The following is a 20,415-nucleotide window of genomic DNA, read 5'->3' as shown; positions in this document are numbered from 1 at the left end:
CTTTAAAAAGATCTTAGAGGGCCACGTTGGTGGCGGAAGCGAGTAAACTCTAACGTAAGGAACTTAACGGAGGAAGGGAATATGTTGTGAATGGGAGAACCAGTGACGACACCTAACACAATCGTTGAAAATAACGCCTACCTTCGGCAACCACCCGTCCCCTGCTCTGAAGGAAAGCCATTAACAAATGAAGCGACATCAGTCGTGAACCATTTATCAGAGTTTGTTACTGAGCTGTCTGCCTTAGCTGTAAGAAGATATCAGTGAAGTAAACACGTGACACCTCCACCTCTCTACTAGGTGGATGGAACTTACAAATGGCAGGGAGAAATCAACCCGTAACCCTGCCCCCACGAAACTATGCTAAAGCCCGTCCCTTGTTATACGAGTCTGCTAGAACATTTTATTAAACGTAGCATGCATTATTTATGAAAGATCGTCCAATTTTAACAGCTTTCACAATGAGAATCAGAACAATGGTAGTAGATATGATCATTGAGTAATTGGAATTGAGCAGAAAACCGATCAATTCTTGCTCCTTTATCTGTTTACAAAGTAACAATTACAATTTCACCACAGCAAAAAAGCAGAAAGTGTGCATAATATACTTTTTTTACCAAAATAATCCTAGCATGTGACATACGGAGCCCCTGGAGTGGAACCCATTCTCACTTTTGTTTGATTTCGCAGAAAGCCAGTGCAACCCATCAACTGCTTTTATGACAACAATCTCAGGATGGAATTAGCTGATCACCAAAGGAGTAGTAAGAGAACTGGAAGAGCTTTCACATGAAGCCTATGTCACTTAATCCATTAATTATATGCAACAAGCGGCCTCACCAATGACCTCGTAGAAGAATTAATAAGTAATGCATGAAGAGATTCTGTGTTTGAAAGAATGTAAGGGACCACTTTAATTGTTTTTTTAACCCTCGGTTTTGTTAATGAGCCACTTAGGCACTCCGACATTGTACTCTTGCCAAGCAGCCTGGCCTCGTGGTTATGACAATAGACCCCATACCCTTTTGTATGTAAGCAATACAGATCCCGCTTCAGCAGCATGCTTTCCTACGTCTTAGGGGAAGTATCAGGGCGTTATATTTAAAGTCTATTTTGAGAACCGCACTTCTCAGCTCAAATCTGCCCTAAGTTAAATGGACTAAAACTGTACTTTAAATTGCTCATTCCCATGCTTCAATCACCAGGGACTTCACGACATAACGTGGAAGGTGTCGATCATTCATTCATTCATTCATTATAATGCATCTATAGACTTCTGGGAGACATTACTATGTCATACCAACATAGCGTCTTCGAGGGGCTACATGTCTTTGCAAATAATATCCCTACTAAAAGTTATTTGTATTATGCCACTGCCATAAAAGTATTTACTGATTACATATACCTGAAAATTTAACCCACATTTTTCATTTTGCAGCCATATTTTATAGTTAAATGCTTTGCGTTTCACTTGAAGAAATAATTGTCGTCGATGCCCATATGAATTCCGTATGCCCCCTAATGTTTAACATGAATTTGTCCTTTTTGTGCAATACATTCACAACTTCGAGTGTTTGCCAGACGTCTACCACGTTTTGCACAATTGGATGCCGACTCACTAGTTAATCAGGCTACCCTCCTGGTTAACTGCCATTGGTTAATTGAGACATTCAAGGTCACCCTTTGCTCTTTATCGACCCCCATAAACGGGCTAATCTTGGCCAAGATATTTAAAGCCTTCTTCAACTTGGAATTAAAAAGACCACCTTAATATCTTTATTTTAGATGGTAAAATTTCTACCCTCTCTCGATGGCAGAGCAGGTGTGAAGATTGGATCTACACAGACAGCCAATCAGGTAGTGCGTTTCTGAGATGATGGCACCACGCATAACACTTATGGCATCTACGGATTTCACAATGACATTATTTCAATTTCAGGCAGGAAAGAATGCGGGAACTGTTGATCCCAACTGCGCCGATTGTTATTGACCCTGGAACCTACCGATGGCGCGTGGGATTTGCTAACTTGGATAAACCCAAATCCTCCTTCCTAACTGAGACATCCATGCTTAACGGTGTAAGTTCTACCAGATTTAGTCGCCTAAATGATGAGTAAATGCATTTCTAAGGCCAAATTACGTTGATAGAGGGAAGAACACCCTTTTACAAGAGGTGGAACTTTCAAATGCTGAAGACATTTTAGGTTACTTAAGATCATGGTTTAGAATCAGTCAGAATTGGCATAAATGCTTCCGAAAATTAGAACTGGTTGTTAAAAATCTTGACACAATTAATCTGAATTAATAAAACCATAAATCGTTCATCTAAATGAATTTATCATTTTGACATCCTCTCAATGCATCACAATTAAATACCTGATGATGTGCCGCAGCTTGTGGAGTACCCACTAGGTACATTTTCAAGTACTTGAAAGGAGTTATACTGCCACTTACCGCATCTCGTTACCCACGCATTGTAGACCGCAGTGGAGGAAGATGGTCGAATAAAACGCTTCGACAGCACGGAGCTCTCTCTAAAATACTTTGAGCGCTATGTAAACCATGCACTCCGATTTCTTCATTGTGATCCACACAGCGTCAGTCTCTGCTTGGCTCTGCCTTTGGCATTCACTCCAGCTTACCGAAACCAACTAGCTGAAGTGTTGCTTGAGCACACTGGCGTAAAATCCATCTTTTTCGCTTCTCAGCCTCTTCTTAGTGGGTTTTCTTCCGGAAAACCCACCTGTCTGGTTGTCGACTCCGGCTACAGTTACAGCAGTGTCTATGGCCTCTTCGACCTCTATCCAGAACGTTCTTCAGAAATCATTTACTCCCTTGGAGGACGTAATATTGACACATATTTGAAACAGCTGGCCGGTGTAAAACTGAATGATTCCACACCTGCCGAAATTGACTACATCAAATCGCATTTTTGCAGTGTAGCGTCGAAACCACTTTCGTCCTCGCCTTCCAAGAAGAGTTCGAAGAATGCTCAATCTTGTCAGATGCCTGATGGGCAGCTCTTAAAGTTGGGAAATGAACTGAAATTGGCACCAGAATTGATCTTTAGTCCAGGACTGAATGGCTATACAAAGGTGCCTTCAATGGAAACTGCGGTTTTAGAAGCAGCCAGTCAATTGCCTAACGAGAAATCGAATGCACTTCTAACGAACGTCATTCTCTCGGGTGGTAATTCGAAGTTCAAGGGACTGGAACAGCGATTGAAGGCAGCATTGCCCAACTGCAATGTGCAAAGTCATTTGGCTAAAGACCTTGGAGTTTGGCGTGGTGGACAGATATTTGCCTCCATGCCAACTTTTTCCTCAATGGTTATTACCAGGGAGCGCTGGAAGGAATATGGGGAGGATATTGTGCAAAAGAAGTGGTTGTAACTTGCTATAAAAAAGTAAAACATTTTGTTTTTATTCCTATTTCTTTCTGGTTGCGCCAGTGGTGACATAATCACTGTATGGAATTTCGCATACTTAATCAAGATAATTTTTGCGAAAGGCATTTTAAATATTGTTCAAAATATAAAATTATTAAACGATTTTCTAGCTTAAATTACTTGCTTTCTGCATTTTCAATTACAAGTTGTACAGCATTCTGACACAGCAAATTTAATTATTATAAAATATGCCCTGTGGTGATCTACTTATTATTTAATAAGTAGTTAAGAAAGGATTGCAAAAATCGACAGCTTAAATTGAGGCGACAAGGTGGACTTCTTTTCCCTACACAAGTGAATTTTAGAAGTTCAGTTCCAAACCACCCAGTAATCACAGGTAAGTGGCAAAATACCAAATGCAGCGACAGGTGAAGTACGATTTTTAGGTAAATAAAAAGGAATATCAACGTCCAAGTTTTACCAGCCAGAATAAAAACTATGGAGGTAAAGTGTATGCGAGAACAGCTAAGCCTACGAGAAGGGGGAGCAATTACGGCAAAGGTTCAAACTCAGAACTGTGCGACTGCTTTTACACTGTATTATCACAAAACAATTTTTCTCAAGTACCTTACCTTTAGCAAAGTGATCTGGCGACAATGGGATGACGCCATTCTGAGGTGTGACATCTCGAAAGTTCAACTATTGCAATATTAGTACAACCAAAACGCTATATACATCAGGTGATACAAAAAACTTTAAGAAAATTAAATTACTTCAACACGAAATTGTGTGCTAATGCAATATCAATTGATAACCACAGAATATTGTTTGGTTTATTTATTCTTTTCAACTCCTCATTTGCTGCTAATGATAGCTAAAAACCTCCACAATTGCTCTGTCCTTATTTTTGTTTAAGTCTAAGTAAGGCATTTTAATGTAGCACGCCAAGGGCTACCGCTCTAAGGCGAAAGATGGCATCGTACTGGGGCAGAATATGTACTACCGACATACGGAAGGTCTGCGGATGGAAACACGATGGCATGCCCTTCAGTGCCGCTTAGCCGAAACGATTACTTGGGCAAACAACCAAGGTGGTGCAGGGACAAGGAAAGGCATTATTTGCGTATAAAAGAGAGTTCACTTATCATGGTCTGAAGGACGTGCCGTAGAGCGAAAGCACATGCCCTGGTTACAGGGGTAAAGGGATATCCCTGACGCCAGGAAAGTCGAATGCTATTTGGTAGACAAGAGCAATTAAGTCTTTCTCTCTCCCTCTCCATCTCTCCTTAACATCGGGTTTGCATTCGCTCTCATGTTTGTGTGTGGGTGTAAGTGATACGCCCCACTGCCACCACGAACTACCCAGTCTCAATCCGATTTGTTAGATTTTAGTGGTTATGGGCGGTTCCGTTTGTAAGATTAACAACCCTATACTAGTATACCTAGGGGATGTAATTATCCCTACTTCAGATACGCATTCTTCCAACCCCACTTGCATTAAAGCGCAGGCTCGAGTACCTCCTTCCGAGTTGTGAGTTCCCAGTGTCTTTTTCGTATTCATTTTTCAAACGCTCAAGTTAAGATGATTACCATTAAATCTAAATTCCACTTACATCATTAACCGCTTTTCACAATTGTAGTTTCTAAAAGTCTATTATGCTTGATTTTAAGAAAATAAAATGTTACTAGTACTAAATTAGGTCAAGTGGGAATATCATGCTTGATTAAAAGTTTGTTCAATGTTAATTAGTGGAAGTAGTTTAAATATAGAAGAGTTCTTGTTTATGGTTTAAATAAAACAGCAGTTTTAGAACCTGTCTTCCTTCTTTCCTACTCCCTACCGACGGTACATTCGTTCATTAGGGAAACACGGAACTTCACAATGACAAAATGAACTTTACGATGCACAGCAGTTTAGTTCTGTAAAAGCATTCTAAATCAGTATTCATGGTGTGCAACAAAAAGGCGTTCCAACTTCCATTTAGGGTGCCCCGACATGGAGAAGGGCTTGGGACTACCGGCGTGGCTTGGAGGCCAGGCCGCAGGGCGGAGGTACAATAGTCGAGACCCTCAGTGGTCCTTTACCAAAATCAAGAGTTGTCGTTTTTATACTTCCAGCAAGGGGCTCATGACGAGCGGTTACTTTGGAGGTCTCCACATAAGTTATACACAGACATATGGAAATGAAGAAGTGCTTGCCTCAGAGTGAGACGTAGTGGGGGCATCATTCGAGACTAGCTGAGTGACGTACTCGTTCACCTGACGCATGTTGGAGTAGAGAAAGTATTTCCCACTACCAGTTGGTTGGAAGGAATTACAGTCGCAAAGACACGTCTGTGTGAGACTAATTGAGCAGCTACCAAATTGCTGATTACTGAGGGTAATCGCTGCCTCTCAACGAATGTGAGACACATTTGCTTGGTCTCCACGGCCTTGCCAATTGACAATGGTGTAGCCCAACAGACTCGACACTCATATTAAAAATGGCTAAAAGTTTGTGGTACAATCTGGAATTGGCAACGTCAATGACGATAGATAATTTGCATTATCAAGGACAGAGGTCACCCATTTTATATCTTTGTGATGCAATTTGAGTAATTCGTTATGAGAATTAAGTTTCAGACCATTCCTATGTAGCACGCCGTGGCCTCTCACTTCCTCTACATGCTATACGAAATTGAGGAGATGCTGCTGCATTTCTGGGGCTAAGTTACCTTGTATTCATAAAGCAGAGTGCCTCTAATTACATAGGGTTTGCTGGACAGTTTGTGATGTGAGCAATCGACAATTAGAGGGAACGAGTAGAGAACACAATCAGAGTGGAGATGGAATGGCGAATCTCGATGCTGTGCATTCTAAGGCCCACAATCAAGTTTTGTAAGCCCTTAAAAGATATGACAATCAAACTTATAACTGTATGGTGTTAACTATAACTTTTTCATCATTTTCCGGCTGTTTTAAACTTATTATTTGTAATTTTCTAAGGATATTTTTCGACTTTATTTTTAGCTCACATTCAGACATGAAACTCCAGAAATAGGGCAAAATGAAAAACTATGTTGTTCTTAGTAGATTGCTCTAATATTATTTTTCTTGCATGAAACTTTGATGACTAACTGTTAATTGACAATCACTCCTGCCATTGTAATAACTTTCAAAACGCTACTTATTTTATTTCAGCAGCACTCAAGTTGAGCTCTATGATTTTGGCCTTGGTAACAGTGATATTAATACTTTTGGCTCCGGTTGAACTACAACAACAAGATGTGCATCATTGCTGGAAAGTCGAAGCAGATTCACTTACAAACTCGGAGTTGGAATGTCCAGGTATCAATGGAATATCCTCATCTTAAAATCGGTCTTATAAGCAGCTGCTAACGCTATGTAAAAGTGTGAATTACGCGTAACCATGTACAAAATAAAAGTAATTTTTGACCCACGTGATGCCCTTCCCTTTTATAGGTGTCACTGCTAGATTGCTAAAGCTGCCAGATAATGCCACTTTTGCCGACATTCCCATCGAAATAACCGCTGCATTTAATCTCACCATGGAATTCTACACTTGGGCAATCGAAAAGAAATACTTTCCCAACCGAATACAGTAAGTCTATTTAAAACTTCATTAAACAACTATCTTACTAATTTGTTAACAAAGGACGGCGGAGGCAGCTCGAAGATTCTGCGAAAATGGACCATGTTCAGAGGCTCCTGCTCCGGAAACTTGTTGCATCTGGCGTTTCACAGTCAACACCTGTCCGGTTTCCAAGAACTTCACAAATAGAACATTCTGTGGGCCCTGGCTTCCAACTGACGGCGTTATTGTCGGCCACAATAGGCCGCAATTTGGACTGGCATCTCGATCTCTGTGGAATGCTACCATACCAGGTTTTCTGTTTGACAACATTAAGATTTGTAATTATGCTAATCATACTGAAGCGACCCTGAACGTGCCTGAAGGCAAAAAGAGACACAATCCTTCAGTGCAATAAGTATTGTCAAATTGCAGAACAGCTCGGGGCTACTGTCATGGTAAAGGGGCTAGGCTGCCCCGTGGAGGTACAGTGGCGGAGCTCCTCAGTAGTCCGTTACCACAATGGAGTGAAACAGACAATTAACAAGTCGCATGACCACTATCATATTTTGAGCGTCGTATCCTCTCTAGTCATCAAATTTGTGCATAACTGAGAAGATACTTGACCGCAACCTCAATGATCCCTCTTGACAATTACACCAGATCTGGAGTTTGGCCCTGTATAGGAAGTGGGTTGGGGGGAAGTGGAAACGTGCTGACCATCGCGAGTGTCCATAGCTCGTCATTAGAGCACTGGCCCAAAAGCGGAGTCGCGTATAAAAGACCGAACTTTAACAATGGTTCCGTGGGGCAAGGGTTACGCGCTAATTCCTCCTTACCACTCCGTTCTCAATTCAGTGCTGTCCGTTAACTTCTAGTCTATCTGGATTTTATCCAGCTAGTGGTAGCGTGGAGAAAGCATCGAGTATTCACTTCATTGAATGCTTCATATGGGTAGGTAGATGACCTCATAACGAACTTTTTGGATGGTTCTTGGCCAGGGCCGGTGCCGCTTCCACTGTAAATAGCATTCCCCTGTATTACGAAATTTGGATAGATGCTAAATGTAAACATCATTTTTAGCCCTTTCGTTTGAACTAGTCACTGATTATTCCTATCAATAGCATATGCACAAAGTATCATTCCCAGAAGTAAAAAGCGGGATAGTTGTCCTTTAAGATAGGGCTTGCCTTCCGCTGTAACCATTGTAGCGTTTTGAGATTTCCCTTAAGACGAAAGAAAACACATTACCTTGGGAGAATATATGTATTGTCGACCTACTGAAGGACCTGGTGTCCAGTGGCACGGTTTGAGCACAGACCGTCGAAAAACCGTAAAATTGCGGAGCTTCTCAGCATTACAATATTGCTAAAAGATTTTATTTTTGAAAAGACTTTATTGTCATCCGAAACTATTACCCATTTTACTTTGTTAGAATTAATTTTGCCTGGGAATACAGTAATTTTGGTGACATTCTTCATTGGACTGCTGAAGATATCTACCAATACAACATTATTTTCCGTTTTACGGGCAGGTGAGTACATCTGTTGAAATGTGCCATGACACTTGCGAATATTTTCGAGCTCATGTACTTTAAGCTGTCATTAGTCAAGGTAACAACTCCTAATCCATTCCTCCAATTTGTCCTTCTTCGAACAAGAAAAGGCGTTAGCTTATTCCTCTAATCAAAGAACATACCAATTAGCTTAGTATGCAAAAGATTTCTTTTGAACTACAAAGAATAGCACTGCGGATTTATCATGTAACATTTGCCACTAAAAAAAATATCTTCTTAGTCACCCAACTATCTAATTTCAACTCCTCAAGACTTCTCTGACTACGAAAGAATCATAATATCCGGACCGAATACGTGTTTTAAACATACGGTAGAGCTTTAGGCTGGTGGCATGGTGCGGAGGCTAGGTCACCCGGAGGATGTGCAATCATGGACCCTCTCAGTGGCCCGCTACCAAAATCGAGAGTTAAACAAACTATTAGCTTATGACAATAATGTAATTCAAATAAATTCGGCTTAAAACTACTTCAGTATTGTGATTTCAATGCTGACAGTTTGTGGTGATGGAGCATGCGATCCAAGTCAGAACGAGACGTGTGTTACCTGCCCGAAAGACTGTGGCGCCTGCAGTCTTGAAGCCCGAGTCGGTGGTGCAATCATTGCAGTGGTCTTTCTAATCATCATGGGCACTGGAGCTATTGGTTTGGTATGATCTACGTGTTCTTTAAATGAGTCCCTAAGGTGTACATATGTAATGTTAAGAAAGTCGTTTGTTTAGCAGTAGCAAACTCTTATTGGACGGCATAGATTATGTAACTCCATTTGATATATGATAGTTGTGGCTTGGCGGTAAAGAAAATTTGTAATAAGATGATGGGAAATATGTTGCCAACTTACAGTAGGTCTGGGGTCCATGCCGTTTAGAAGAAGTACGAACGCGGAGCCTCAGGTACCGCGAAATCAAAAGAGTTGAGCAATTAAATTCGTTCAATTTTTATCAAAGGAAAGTATTTAGTGAGTATTTTGGTAGGGACAAAATCGAGAATAGTAGAATTTGCGTCAAAACACTGTAAAATATGCTCTGAGGGCACTTTCTTTTCCAGTTCTTCTTTCGACGGAGTCGACTAGCTCTGTGGGACAACTCTTGGATTATTCTCCGTGAAAACGTCACAATAAGTAAAGATACACTCACATCACTTTATTATTTTTTCCCAAAAATGGCAAATACTTTGTTTTTGAATATTTTAGTTGAAAACAACAACCAGAAGACCTCCCATGCAATTCTTGAAGAAAGTGGAGATAATTCCGACGAGGAAGAAGAGGGAAAACCTTTTATCTATGGCAAAATGTGAGTTTCATTACCTTTTCTGTTGTCTATACTAGAAAGCAAAAACATGTCCTCAATGGGTTTGCAAATTTTTAGTTTCTTTTTTCTCTCTTTACAATGCACAAGTCACTTTTAATTGTAAAGCGGAATTTCGAAGAAACCTATCGCACCCTGAGACGAAGGAAGACATAAAACCCGGGCAGAATATGCATTGTCGACTTACCAAAGCGCTTAAGGGCTACAGACGTAGCCCAAAAGTCAGGCTGCTCGGCAAGGGCCTAATGGTGGAACCCCTAAGTGGCCCCTTTACCAAAACTGATTGTTTAATAACCAATTAATGTTATACAAACCAGTAATGAACAATCTTATTTTTAGAGCATGTAATCCATTACCTTGGTAACTGAACCCGTGGACAGAATATCTAGCTAATTCTTACCTAATCACCTAGTGGGGATACGCTTGTCTCCGTAAAATACGTTGAGCGTGAACAATTTCTTCTGACAAAGAACATTAGAAAGGAGATCAAGGCAATGCGGTGAGTTGCGACTTTTAATTCCATTGCATTCTCGTTTGAATAACTTCTTCATTTCCTTTACTTACCTCTTCCTATCATTTAGGCAACTGAGTCATAGGAATTTGTGTCAACTAGTTGGAATTTGTCTGGAACCTCCTGAACTTGCAATCTACATGGAATATTGCCCAAAACGAAGTCTTCGGGATGTGTGTCACAACGAGGTGATGCCTTCCAGTTGGGCCTTCAAGTAAGCACTTTGCTCTGCATTTTTTTACGCAAATTCATATCAGACTCTCTTTGATTCAAGATATCATCTGCGGCGTTGAATTTCTTCATGCTCATGGCTTCATTCATGGACGTCTGAATTCACAAAACTGCGTTGTCGATGACCGTTTGACTTGCAAGATCACTGGTAAGCAGATTTTATTTGCCATGCGAGCACTTTATACTTCTACTGTTATTTGCAGATTTTGGGCTGGAATCCATCCGCTATAACAAACCGGAGGAAAAGCTGGAAACCTTTCTAGAGGATCCCAGAAATTGGGCATTTATTGCACCGGAGTATCGGGGTAAGTCCCTCTGAGGCCATTTGCGTTTTTGCCACCATTTATTCATCGCCACTTAGGTAATGCACCTGCTCCGCCGAATATTCACATGGACTCGTTCAGCTATGGAACGATTATGTGTGAGGTAGCCCAGTCCCGTGAAGTGAGTTTCTTATCTCACTTTCATATGCCACTACCTCAGCATTCATCATTGCACCATATGAAATAAAAGCACCAGTCCCTTGATTAGTTTGCTGGTTTTCCCCTAGTTTAATATCAATATCAGACTTTAAGTCTGATTTGGTTTATTTGATTTGGCCACTCAGTGAGTGATTCAAATCTAACGCCTCTAGGACCCAGAAGATTTCAACGCGCCTGACCTGACAGAAGGCGAAAGACAGGAACTGATGGTCCAATGGTGGGACTACCCTCTACCAAATGTGGATGCATTTGAAGGTTGCGCTGATGACAGCACCCCAAATATGACTGAATACATTAACGTAAGCTACCCGACCACATGCTCCTTGAAAGGCTGAAATACATACGTGCATAACGGCGGACTCTTTACACTGTATTTTTGTAGCTTATCAGATTGTGCTGGAGTCCAGTTGATGTTAGACCCGCTTTTGACGTCATCAGAGCAAAGATGGACCTTATCAACCCAAGAAGGAAAAACCCAATTGACATTATTCTCAGTCTTGTAGGTTTGCTTAAGGAAACCACTTAAAATATGGCAAAAAATTATGTCTGACCCTATGGCCAGAATAATACGCAATTGTTGTAACCAAAATTGTGCATTTTTGTTCATACTTTATCAGATGGAAAAATATTCGGCACATCTTGAAAGCATTGTCAGTGAAAGGACACAAGACCTCATCGCAGAGAAACAACGCACAGACGAATTGCTGCACAGTAGGTTGAAATGCTACTTTTATCCTCTTTAGGATTGCCTTACTAAATATCATTTGTGGAAATAACTTATGATGTTACCTTAACAAAGAGGTGAGCAAGACTTTGGGCGAAGATTTCAATGTTGACATTGTTGTAAACTTGAATATATGCAGAGATATGATGGCAGTGCAAGTATGAGAATTTTTGTACCCAATTTTAAAGGGACTACATCAAATAACATTAATCAACTGTTACACTTCGGCTAAAGGCATCTTCGAGATTCAGAATCTCTAATAACTCCCAAGTGCAAAATTCGGGATGAAATACTACTGTTTAAGTAATGAGTAGTTGGCCCGAATCATTATATATTTATATTAAAGAGCATAAAAACGTAGTAGTACCTTTTGTTTGCAACACTGAAATTTGTGAAATACCATATGAATTGCCCTATTCTTTTGGTAGACTGTATTATATATTGCCAAGTCAGTTTACTGAACAAGATTCTGATTTCTACTTACATTACATTGCATTTAAGGTATGCTTCCAAAGACAATCGCAAATCAACTGCGCAGTGGGCAGGCGGTTCCAGCCGAGGCCTACTCCTCCTGTACCATATACTTTAGCGACATTGTTGGCTTTACCAACATCTCCTCGGATTCAACGCCCTTTCAGGTAGTCCTCCTATACTAAAACCAGTGTCCATTAGCCAATTTCCCACATTCTATGCTTTTCTAAAGAAGTACGATCTTTATTTTCGAGATTTTATAGAGGCCTGCTTTTGCCTTCACCTTTTTTTAAAAGGTTGTTGCACTGCTTAACAAACTCTACAGCGAGTTTGACCAAATCATTGACCGATATGACGTCTACAAAGTGGAGACCATCGGAGACGCTTGTAAGCTCCCATATTGGGTTTTCAAATTTAGCTTTAAAAGTAGTTTGACTGTAGATTCCAAAATAATATATACAGACGTTGAGCTAAAATTTTGGCTTCGTATTTAAAGATTTATCAGAGCGGTAACCCCATACCATGCCAAATAACATACCAAGTGTGCCATAGAAGAGCTAGATGTGTGGAAGTAAGCATGAACTTGCATTTGTTTTAGACATGGTAGCCTCCGGAGTTCCGAGAAGGAATGGTCAACGGCATGCAGTGTCTATAACGGATATGGCACTGGATTTGGTCGAGGTCTCGCACTCCTTTATCATCCCCCATATGCCAAATGAACCACTTAAAATTCGAGTCGGCTTACATTCAGGTAATGTCTGAAGCAAAAAACAGACTTTTTACTTTTTTTGATTAAAAATTGTCACATTTTTTTGGCAGGACCTGTTTGTGCGGGTGTTGTTGGCTTGAAAATGCCGCGGTACTGCTTGTTTGGGGACACTGTCAACACAGCAAGTCGGATGGAGAGCAACGGAGAGGGTTTGTATAAGTCCTTTCAAATTCCTGCAAATATTGTAATGCAAATCGCAAATGTTGCCTTTTATTACTTTTAGCGTACAAAATTCATTGCAGTGATGCCACACATGACATACTAAGTACACTTGGTGGCTTTCACTTCGAGGAAAGGGGAACAATTGAGGTCAAGGTAAGGGCTTTTTAGTGGGAATGCTCCTGATAGCAGCAATAAGAAGTTGTTTTTGATGCTGTAAATATATCTTACTTAAATATTACGGTTTCGTATCTGTAACCTACAAAATTTTACTGCCATTATTATCTATTGAAGGTTGATTGTTTATTGCCTTTCCATTTCTTAACCAAAAGGGTAAGGGAACAATGCGCACATGGTGGGTGACAGGTCGAACTCGGCCACCGATACCGCCCGACTGCTGTCCGATACCCATCCGACGTACAAAAAAAACGAAAGTTCCAACACCCAGACGACCCTCTCGCACACCGCCCAAAGCCTGCACTTCAGCCGTGCAGTCCCCCACTAAGGTAGTTACTTTCTTCGGGTCGGGTATTTTCCCGTGTGAACTTCAGCAGCCTGAATCACTTCATCAAGTGATAGTCTTGCATCGATGGCATTTGACGGGAAGAGAAGTCATTGTTATTTTACCTTTTCATTTTTAGCATTGAATTTTCACATGGTAGGACAAATAGCTTAATTCAGGATAAGACAGCCTTACGATTGCACCTCCTAAGACTCACTTCCTATCTGCTTCCTTCTTTCTATTTTATATAACTTTTTTCATATATTTAGTAACTCAACATTCAAATCTTGCATAAGTTAAACCTAAATCCTTCGGTGGCTACCCAATTGGTAAATAAACGGTCGACGTTTCACTTAACAGGGTTGTTTGACTTTTTAAAATATGGCAACATGACCTCACCCCAACTGACCTTAAGCAATCGTTGAACAAAAAATCGTAACACTTCTCTAACTAAATAAAAATTTGGATTTATCAAGCAGAGATTTCGAATTTGCACCCGCAGGAATTTTCTGCCTTAATTAACTTCTTTATCAATGTAAAATTTTATTCACTCAATAATTTTATCTTAGGGCAATCCAGCGATTGAAATAATTGAGTCGGAGTTGATGGTGGACCAGAAGATTAGGAGTACAAAACCGGGAGCACCACTGATAGACAGTCTTGACAAGAAGGTGAAAGCTTCCCTGGCGCCTCCTCCAGTCCCCCACCTGTGAAACCAAACCTGTCAGCGTTTACTTTGTAGACGCCGTGAGATTTTGCATTTGCACCTTCACAGAGCACTAAACCCAGACCCATTTAAATCAACACAATAAACTTTAGCCACTCAGATTGAGATAATTTTCATCAGATTAGTGATAATTGTATGTAAAGACTTGGTTCACCATGCCTAAATAATTGCTGAGTCTATTTTCTTCCCTTCTTATACGAGGCTTCAAATCGGTTTTTCGTATGTACCTTAGGGTGGGCTTTGGTCGTAAGTGAAGGGTGACATATACTGCAGCGAAGTAACAAATTGTGTTAATCAGCGAATGCAAAATCCATCGTGGAACAAATGCAACATAGCTATTCTATAATGTCAAGAAAGGATTCATTTTAAGATGTGACTAGTGCATCTATAGATCCGCAAGACTTTCCTGAAGACACGGCATAATACTCCGACAGAAGGACTGGAGGTCTGGTCACCCATCAGAGGTGCAATAGTGGAACTTCTGAGTGGTCCATTATTAAGACCGAGAGTTAACCAAGCAATTAGAGGAAAAATACTATAGAAGTGAAAATTTCTCCCATCAATAACGAAAATACGGTTTGTGAAAGTGGGGGAAAAATGCGTTATAAAATAATACTGATGCTATTTCAAATATAGTGTTTGACAGCAGGTTCTTACTGGTCATAATTGCGTGGAGGTCGGCTTTTTCTAAGGTCACGTGACGTCAACCTCAGGGCATTCCACGCGCATTCCAGCGCCTCTATCTATTGATCGAAGGGCTTGAAGGGTGGAAGGTATTCATCAAATTTTTCCACCACACCGTCTGGACAAGCAGAGTATGCTAAACTAATTTTGTCGATGCTTAGTCCGTGTGAATAGATCATGGCACAAGCGGAGTTTGAAAAGATCCTCGAAACGAGATCTCGAGAGTTTTTTGAGGTCTTCAATTCTCCACCCAAGAACACTGCTACTTGGGATGACTTCACTCGTATTCGAACCCTTGGACGAGGCGCATTTGGTCGGGTTTTGCTGGTTCGCTATCGAGATACGGAGAAGTACTACGCAATGAAGGTTCTTTCCAAGTTGGAAGTGGTCAAATCAAGGCAAATTGACAATGCTATAATGGAGAAACGCATCCTGGCAGCGTGCAATATTAACCAAATCATCAAATTAGCCTACAGTTTTAAGGATAATAGCTATCTTTACATAGTAATGGAATTTGTTGTGGGAGGCGAGATGTTCGCTCTGTTGCGAAACATGCGTCGCTTCCCTGAGGGTATGGTCAAGTTTTACGCAGCTCAGGTGCTGTTGGCTTTTGAATATCTTCACTACCTTACCATCACTTATCGGGATTTAAAACCTGAGAATTTACTCATAACCGGTGAGGGCTTTATCAAAGTTGCAGATCTTGGATTCGCGAAACTTTTGCCTAAAGATAAGCGTACGTGGACTCTGTGTGGAACCCCGGACTACATGGCTCCAGAAATTATCATGAACAAGGGATATGCCCACGCAGTAGATTGGTGGGCTTATGGCGTACTTCTCTATGAAATGACCACAGGGTTTCCGCCCTTCATGCACCAGGAGCAGATGAAGACATTTGAGCACATCATTTCAGGCAAAATAAAGTTTACCAACCAATTCAGTCCAGATTTGAAAGATCTCATTAAGAATCTCATTCAAACTGACCTCTCGAGGCGCTTTGGAAACCTCCGTAATGGCATTATGGACATCAAGGGACACGCTTATTTCAGTGACGTCGATTTTATGGCCATTTTTAATCAAAGTGTGCGACCACCGTATGTGCCGAAGGTGAAGAGTCCCGGGGATGCGAGCAACTTTGAGAAGTGGGATGAGGAGAAACTCAAAATTGCCGATAGGGAGAAATTCAAGGCGGAATTTGCGGAATTTTAGTGATGAAAACACCTATTTATGGTGGTCCCACTTTTTACTTTTTTTAAGTTTTTGAGATGTAGATGAGAGTTTCTATTTACCTGTACCTTATTTTACTTAATCTCGAGTATATAAAAAACTTTGTTTAGTCTTTAATGTGTGAGACAATAACCGTTTCGCATCATAAGTGTTTTAAGTTCTATTCTGAATAAACGGGTGCTACTTCTCCCCAAGCCAAAGTGTCTAATGTTGTCCACGTTGAAAGGCATTGGAGAACCCCGCAGATTAAGTGGGAGATGGTTAGGTTGTCACTGTAGAATTTATTTCGAACCATGATTGAATTTGTTTAATAGCCGACAGCTTAAATGAATATATAGTGGGACTTCTGAAGCGTTGGAAGATGAAGTAGTCAGCCGTTTCCATTCATATTATTCCAAAAAACAAGTTATAGACTAAATGTCAAATTTCACACTCCTTGCAAGTGACTCCCCTTTTTCAGTTAGCGAGCTGTGCATCTACTTTGCAAAAAATAAGACTTGCCTCTGAAGATTTGCATCGTAGCCTACTGTTTGGAAAATCGTTCCTCGAAACATGCCACTAGAATGCAGCAGTTTTGTCAGGAATTATAGCCAGAATAGTTCTTTCAGCACATATTAAGTCTTTCATTATAATTTGGTTAATCGGATTTTCCGCCCAAAAAGGCGCATTGCTGATTGGCCATCAGAGGCGCCGATGGTGACTCCCGATTGGTCAAAAGACTACATGTGCCGTATTTGTCATCAAATTCAGTTTGGACGCCTTTTATCTTGGTTGATTGTCGCCTCTCTCTTTCATATTACACCCTAAACTTTACATCTCTTCGATATTAATTGAACCCTCCCTAAAATCGCCCACCGCTTCTTCCGCAGCCGCAACCGTAACACCCTCTCTGTCTAAGGCGTATCTGCTACAATTTGGGGCATTACCTGCTGTATCTTCTAACGCCCTTCTCTCCACACGAGAAATGCTCTTCCTTTTTGGTCCTCGGTTCTTTAATCCAGCACTTCCTGCAATCTCGCAACCGCAGGAATCAGTTTTTTACCCTCAGGGTAAACTAATCATTCCCAAAGGTAAAAGAAGTCACCTCAGGGGACATAAAGAGCGCATTGGCGTTCTCTGCCTACACATCAGGGAAATTTCTGAGCTTTAAACTAGGCTAATAGCTACAGTGTTCAGTGCCTGTCCGATTCTCTACACGTGGCGCGACTACGGGCAGCAAAATGGGCCCCGGTGGGTTAGGGAGGGGCGATGTGTCAATCTCGGTGTCACTTCATGCTCTCTGCCCCGAGAAATGTTCTATGTAGGTTATGGGGAGACAACGGTGGTGCTGCTGACGTATGTAAGCCCTCCCCACAAGGATGAAACCACATGCAATTGGTATCGCATGCAGAAGCCAGTTCTCGTTTCATGCAAATGCGCTCGTCGATAAAAGAAAAGCATATTCCCTGATTTTATTTTCCTATTTTGTGAAGATAAATTGACGTTTTACAAAATGTGAATTCATCTGAGCACCTCTTTTCGTTCGAGGTTAGTGATAATAAAAAATTCTGATCTACTTTGCCACTGGTTATTGGATTGTAAAGTAACATTTGGCCATGCAAATTCTCGGCTGATTATTTTTAAGGCTTGCTTCTTAAATAAAAACTTTGGTGTGTCTACAACTTGCGTAGTAGTCAAAGCTATTTTGTGAAGATTAAAAAAGCAGTTATTTTAAATAGGTTGGATAATCCGAAATAGCTTTAGAATTATTTGAAGTCCATTAACGCCCTGTTTCCAGTGCTAGGTAGAATCATTTTTAGGCTGAAATGGACTTTTTTAAATCTAGTCAGACGAAAAACTTTATTGTGGGATAAATTTTGACTTACAGGAACCCAATGATTTCTACAAAGTAATTATCAAATTCACCATCAATGAGGATGGCAAATCCAAGTCTGTGACGAGGTGTGTCGCTATCAAAGGCAAATGGAAATCTTGCATCTATTTAGTGTGGCTCCTTGAGACTTCCTTAAAGGCGAGAGAAGACACAATACTTTGGTAGAATATGTATTGCCGACATACAATAGGACTTGGGGCTACCGGCACGGAGGTACGGTGGGAAACCACCCTAAATGGCGCCCAGTATTAAACAAGAATTAACGCATTACACAAAAGTAGACACATCTCCAGTATAAGCAAAATATTTTTTTGATCAGATAATCCATTTGACTCTGTAACATTATTGAAACGGGTAATCAGAAACGCCCTCTTAGACTTTGAGTTCCGAAGAATGTGATGGCTCATAAAGCTGACATGAGTGACTGGTGTTTCGGATGTTCGGCTGTTAGCGGTTTTGCCTTTACTAGAGCTGTCAGCTCAGCAGTGTAGTCACAAGGTAGTGTTGCTTCCAGAGGTACAATGATTTCCATGGCTAGGACTTAAGGGAATCGGAGATTCTACAGACAGCACCTTTAATACTTCTAAATAAACATAATAGTTTACGCATAATGCCTCTTCAGGTGTGACACTACGTTAGTCTAGTGATGATCAATGCGTTTGAGACAGATTGAAACGCATCGACTGTTCCATTTTTAAAGAAATTTCAGTGTAGGCAAATTAGCACATCGGTACGACCATTTGCGTGCACGACTAGAGTCAAAGGAGGCAACATCTGCGCTCCCCTTCAGCCTCCCACTCCTCCTACTCACTTCGAACTTTGGCTACAATTGATCACCATGTGAAGGTTAATGTGTGCAAATGATTGGTGGTTGTCGCCCCTCTGTCCCTCTGTCTCGTGGCGCCTTAACGATGACAACTGTTAGGGCCACACACACAACACTCGTGTGTGCGTGGCTGCGTGTTTGACAGCAGCCGCCCAGTCGCCAGTGGCCAGTTGAAAATTAGCAATGGGAAGGTAGTAAAGTAGACGTGTTTCCGATTTTTGTACAGAAAATAAGGATAATTTTGTGCAACCCACCAAACTTAAGATATGTGGGAAACAGTGGGTTGTTCGACTAAGCAAGCCCTGAAGTCACCTCAGATTGCACTTCCGCTTAGTAGCCTTCTTCATGTTGGTAATGTATTCTCTGTCCTACTACTGTGACTTCTTACGACTTTAGGGATGACCCGGGGTGCTACATTAGTGGCAATGGCTAATGTAGCTCATCCAAAAGGACGATTGTCTCGATTTCCATGGCTGATTACTATGCCTTAACATGACGGAAGAAGCCCATCTGCGGGAATGCTACTGACAAATGAAGCGGCACAGCAGTGAACCATCTAGAAAATTTCATTACGGAGCCGTCTACGGTACCTATTAAAAGGTGCCAGTGTAGCGGCCACAAGGCACCCTCTCCACCTCTCTACTACCCAGATGGATAGATGGAGTGACAGATGGCTGGGGCAGGACAGAAAGATGACAAGGACGAATAGTCGCAAAACAATCGCATTAAACTATTCTAAACTGCGACATTTAATAAATGACTCTATTTTTAGGCCAGTATTCCCACGACCAGCGAGGAAAATACGAAACGGTCTCTTTCTAGAATAACAGTCAGTCCTGAGGATTTTGAATGGAACTCCAAATTCAGTAGAAATGCCGAGATGCATCAGTGATGTCGGGGTCAAATGCTTTCTCTGTTGCACGCCAATCCAATGACTGATGTGGCTGGTTGGTGGGTGATTCCTTATGCATGCAGCACCGCATAGAACCTCCACCAATTTTTAGCTAACATTGATTAGTGGCACAACTCCTGTAATGACATTAAAAACGTATTGTAATAAGTTGGTTCTCTAACTTTCGGTTTTGGCAAAGGGGTCAAGTTAGGTTTCCGCCTTTGTACGTTATCCAGGTGGGCTGGTCCCAAGGCCATGCTAGTGTAATACGATGGTTGTTCATCCCTAGGTATTGGTGAGGCACCACTTTTTGACTCTTGAATTTGCCATCTAGTACCAAGCTGGGTAGTTTGGCCTTCGGGCTATGCCAGTAGCCCAAACGCCTTCTCTGTACTGAATATACATATTCTGCCCTAGTATTGTGTCTTCTTTCGTATTCAGGTAAGTCTCACCACGTCACACTACTATGCTCATATATATATATATAATACTTATGTTG

At 41.2% G+C, this 20,415-nt stretch overlaps 3 protein-coding genes across 3 annotated transcripts in view; all 3 read left to right on the top strand. All coding sequences in view use genetic code 11, as the record gives it.

Annotated features, from left to right (window-relative positions):
* Positions 1-1,949: 1,949 nt before the first annotated feature.
* On the top strand, positions 1,950-3,392 carry EGR_06853 (Actin-like protein 9; the record flags this gene model as incomplete). The annotated part of the gene is made up of 2 exons (XM_024496102.1): positions 1,950-2,078; positions 2,481-3,392. 2 exons carry the CDS (start codon positions 1,950-1,952, stop codon positions 3,390-3,392), a joined length of 1,041 nt encoding a protein of 346 aa, XP_024349522.1.
* Positions 3,393-6,213: 2,821 nt separating this feature from the next.
* On the top strand, positions 6,214-14,400 carry EGR_06852 (Atrial natriuretic peptide receptor; the record flags this gene model as incomplete). Its single annotated transcript, XM_024496101.1, has 22 exons — positions 6,214-6,265; positions 6,572-6,715; positions 6,851-6,989; positions 7,044-7,273; positions 8,395-8,493; positions 9,030-9,176; positions 9,724-9,823; positions 10,251-10,337; positions 10,420-10,563; positions 10,607-10,728; positions 10,784-10,885; positions 10,942-11,024; positions 11,215-11,361; positions 11,445-11,561; positions 11,680-11,773; positions 12,288-12,424; positions 12,554-12,644; positions 12,856-13,008; positions 13,077-13,175; positions 13,250-13,341; positions 13,518-13,691; positions 14,257-14,400. The coding sequence occupies 22 exons, from the start codon at positions 6,214-6,216 to the stop codon at positions 14,398-14,400; spliced, it is 2,697 nt and encodes an 898-aa protein (XP_024349521.1).
* An 875-nt stretch (positions 14,401-15,275) lies between these two features.
* The window catches only part of EGR_06851 (cAMP-dependent protein kinase catalytic subunit alpha), a gene marked incomplete at both ends in the record, with an annotated part of 5,687 nt that continues 547 nt past the window's right edge, over positions 15,276-20,415 (top strand). Inside the window, 2 exons of the mRNA XM_024496100.1 lie at positions 15,276-16,205; positions 18,151-18,266. Coding sequence (XP_024349520.1) covers positions 15,276-16,205; positions 18,151-18,266 — 1,046 coding nt within the window. The remainder of the gene's footprint in view (positions 16,206-18,150; positions 18,267-20,415) is intronic.

Source organism: Echinococcus granulosus (genome assembly GCF_000524195.1).
Source record: "Echinococcus granulosus chromosome Unknown EG_S00064, whole genome shotgun sequence".
NCBI classification, from domain to species: domain Eukaryota; kingdom Metazoa; phylum Platyhelminthes; class Cestoda; order Cyclophyllidea; family Taeniidae; genus Echinococcus; species Echinococcus granulosus.
This window is presented reverse-complemented; position numbering and strand designations above follow the sequence as displayed.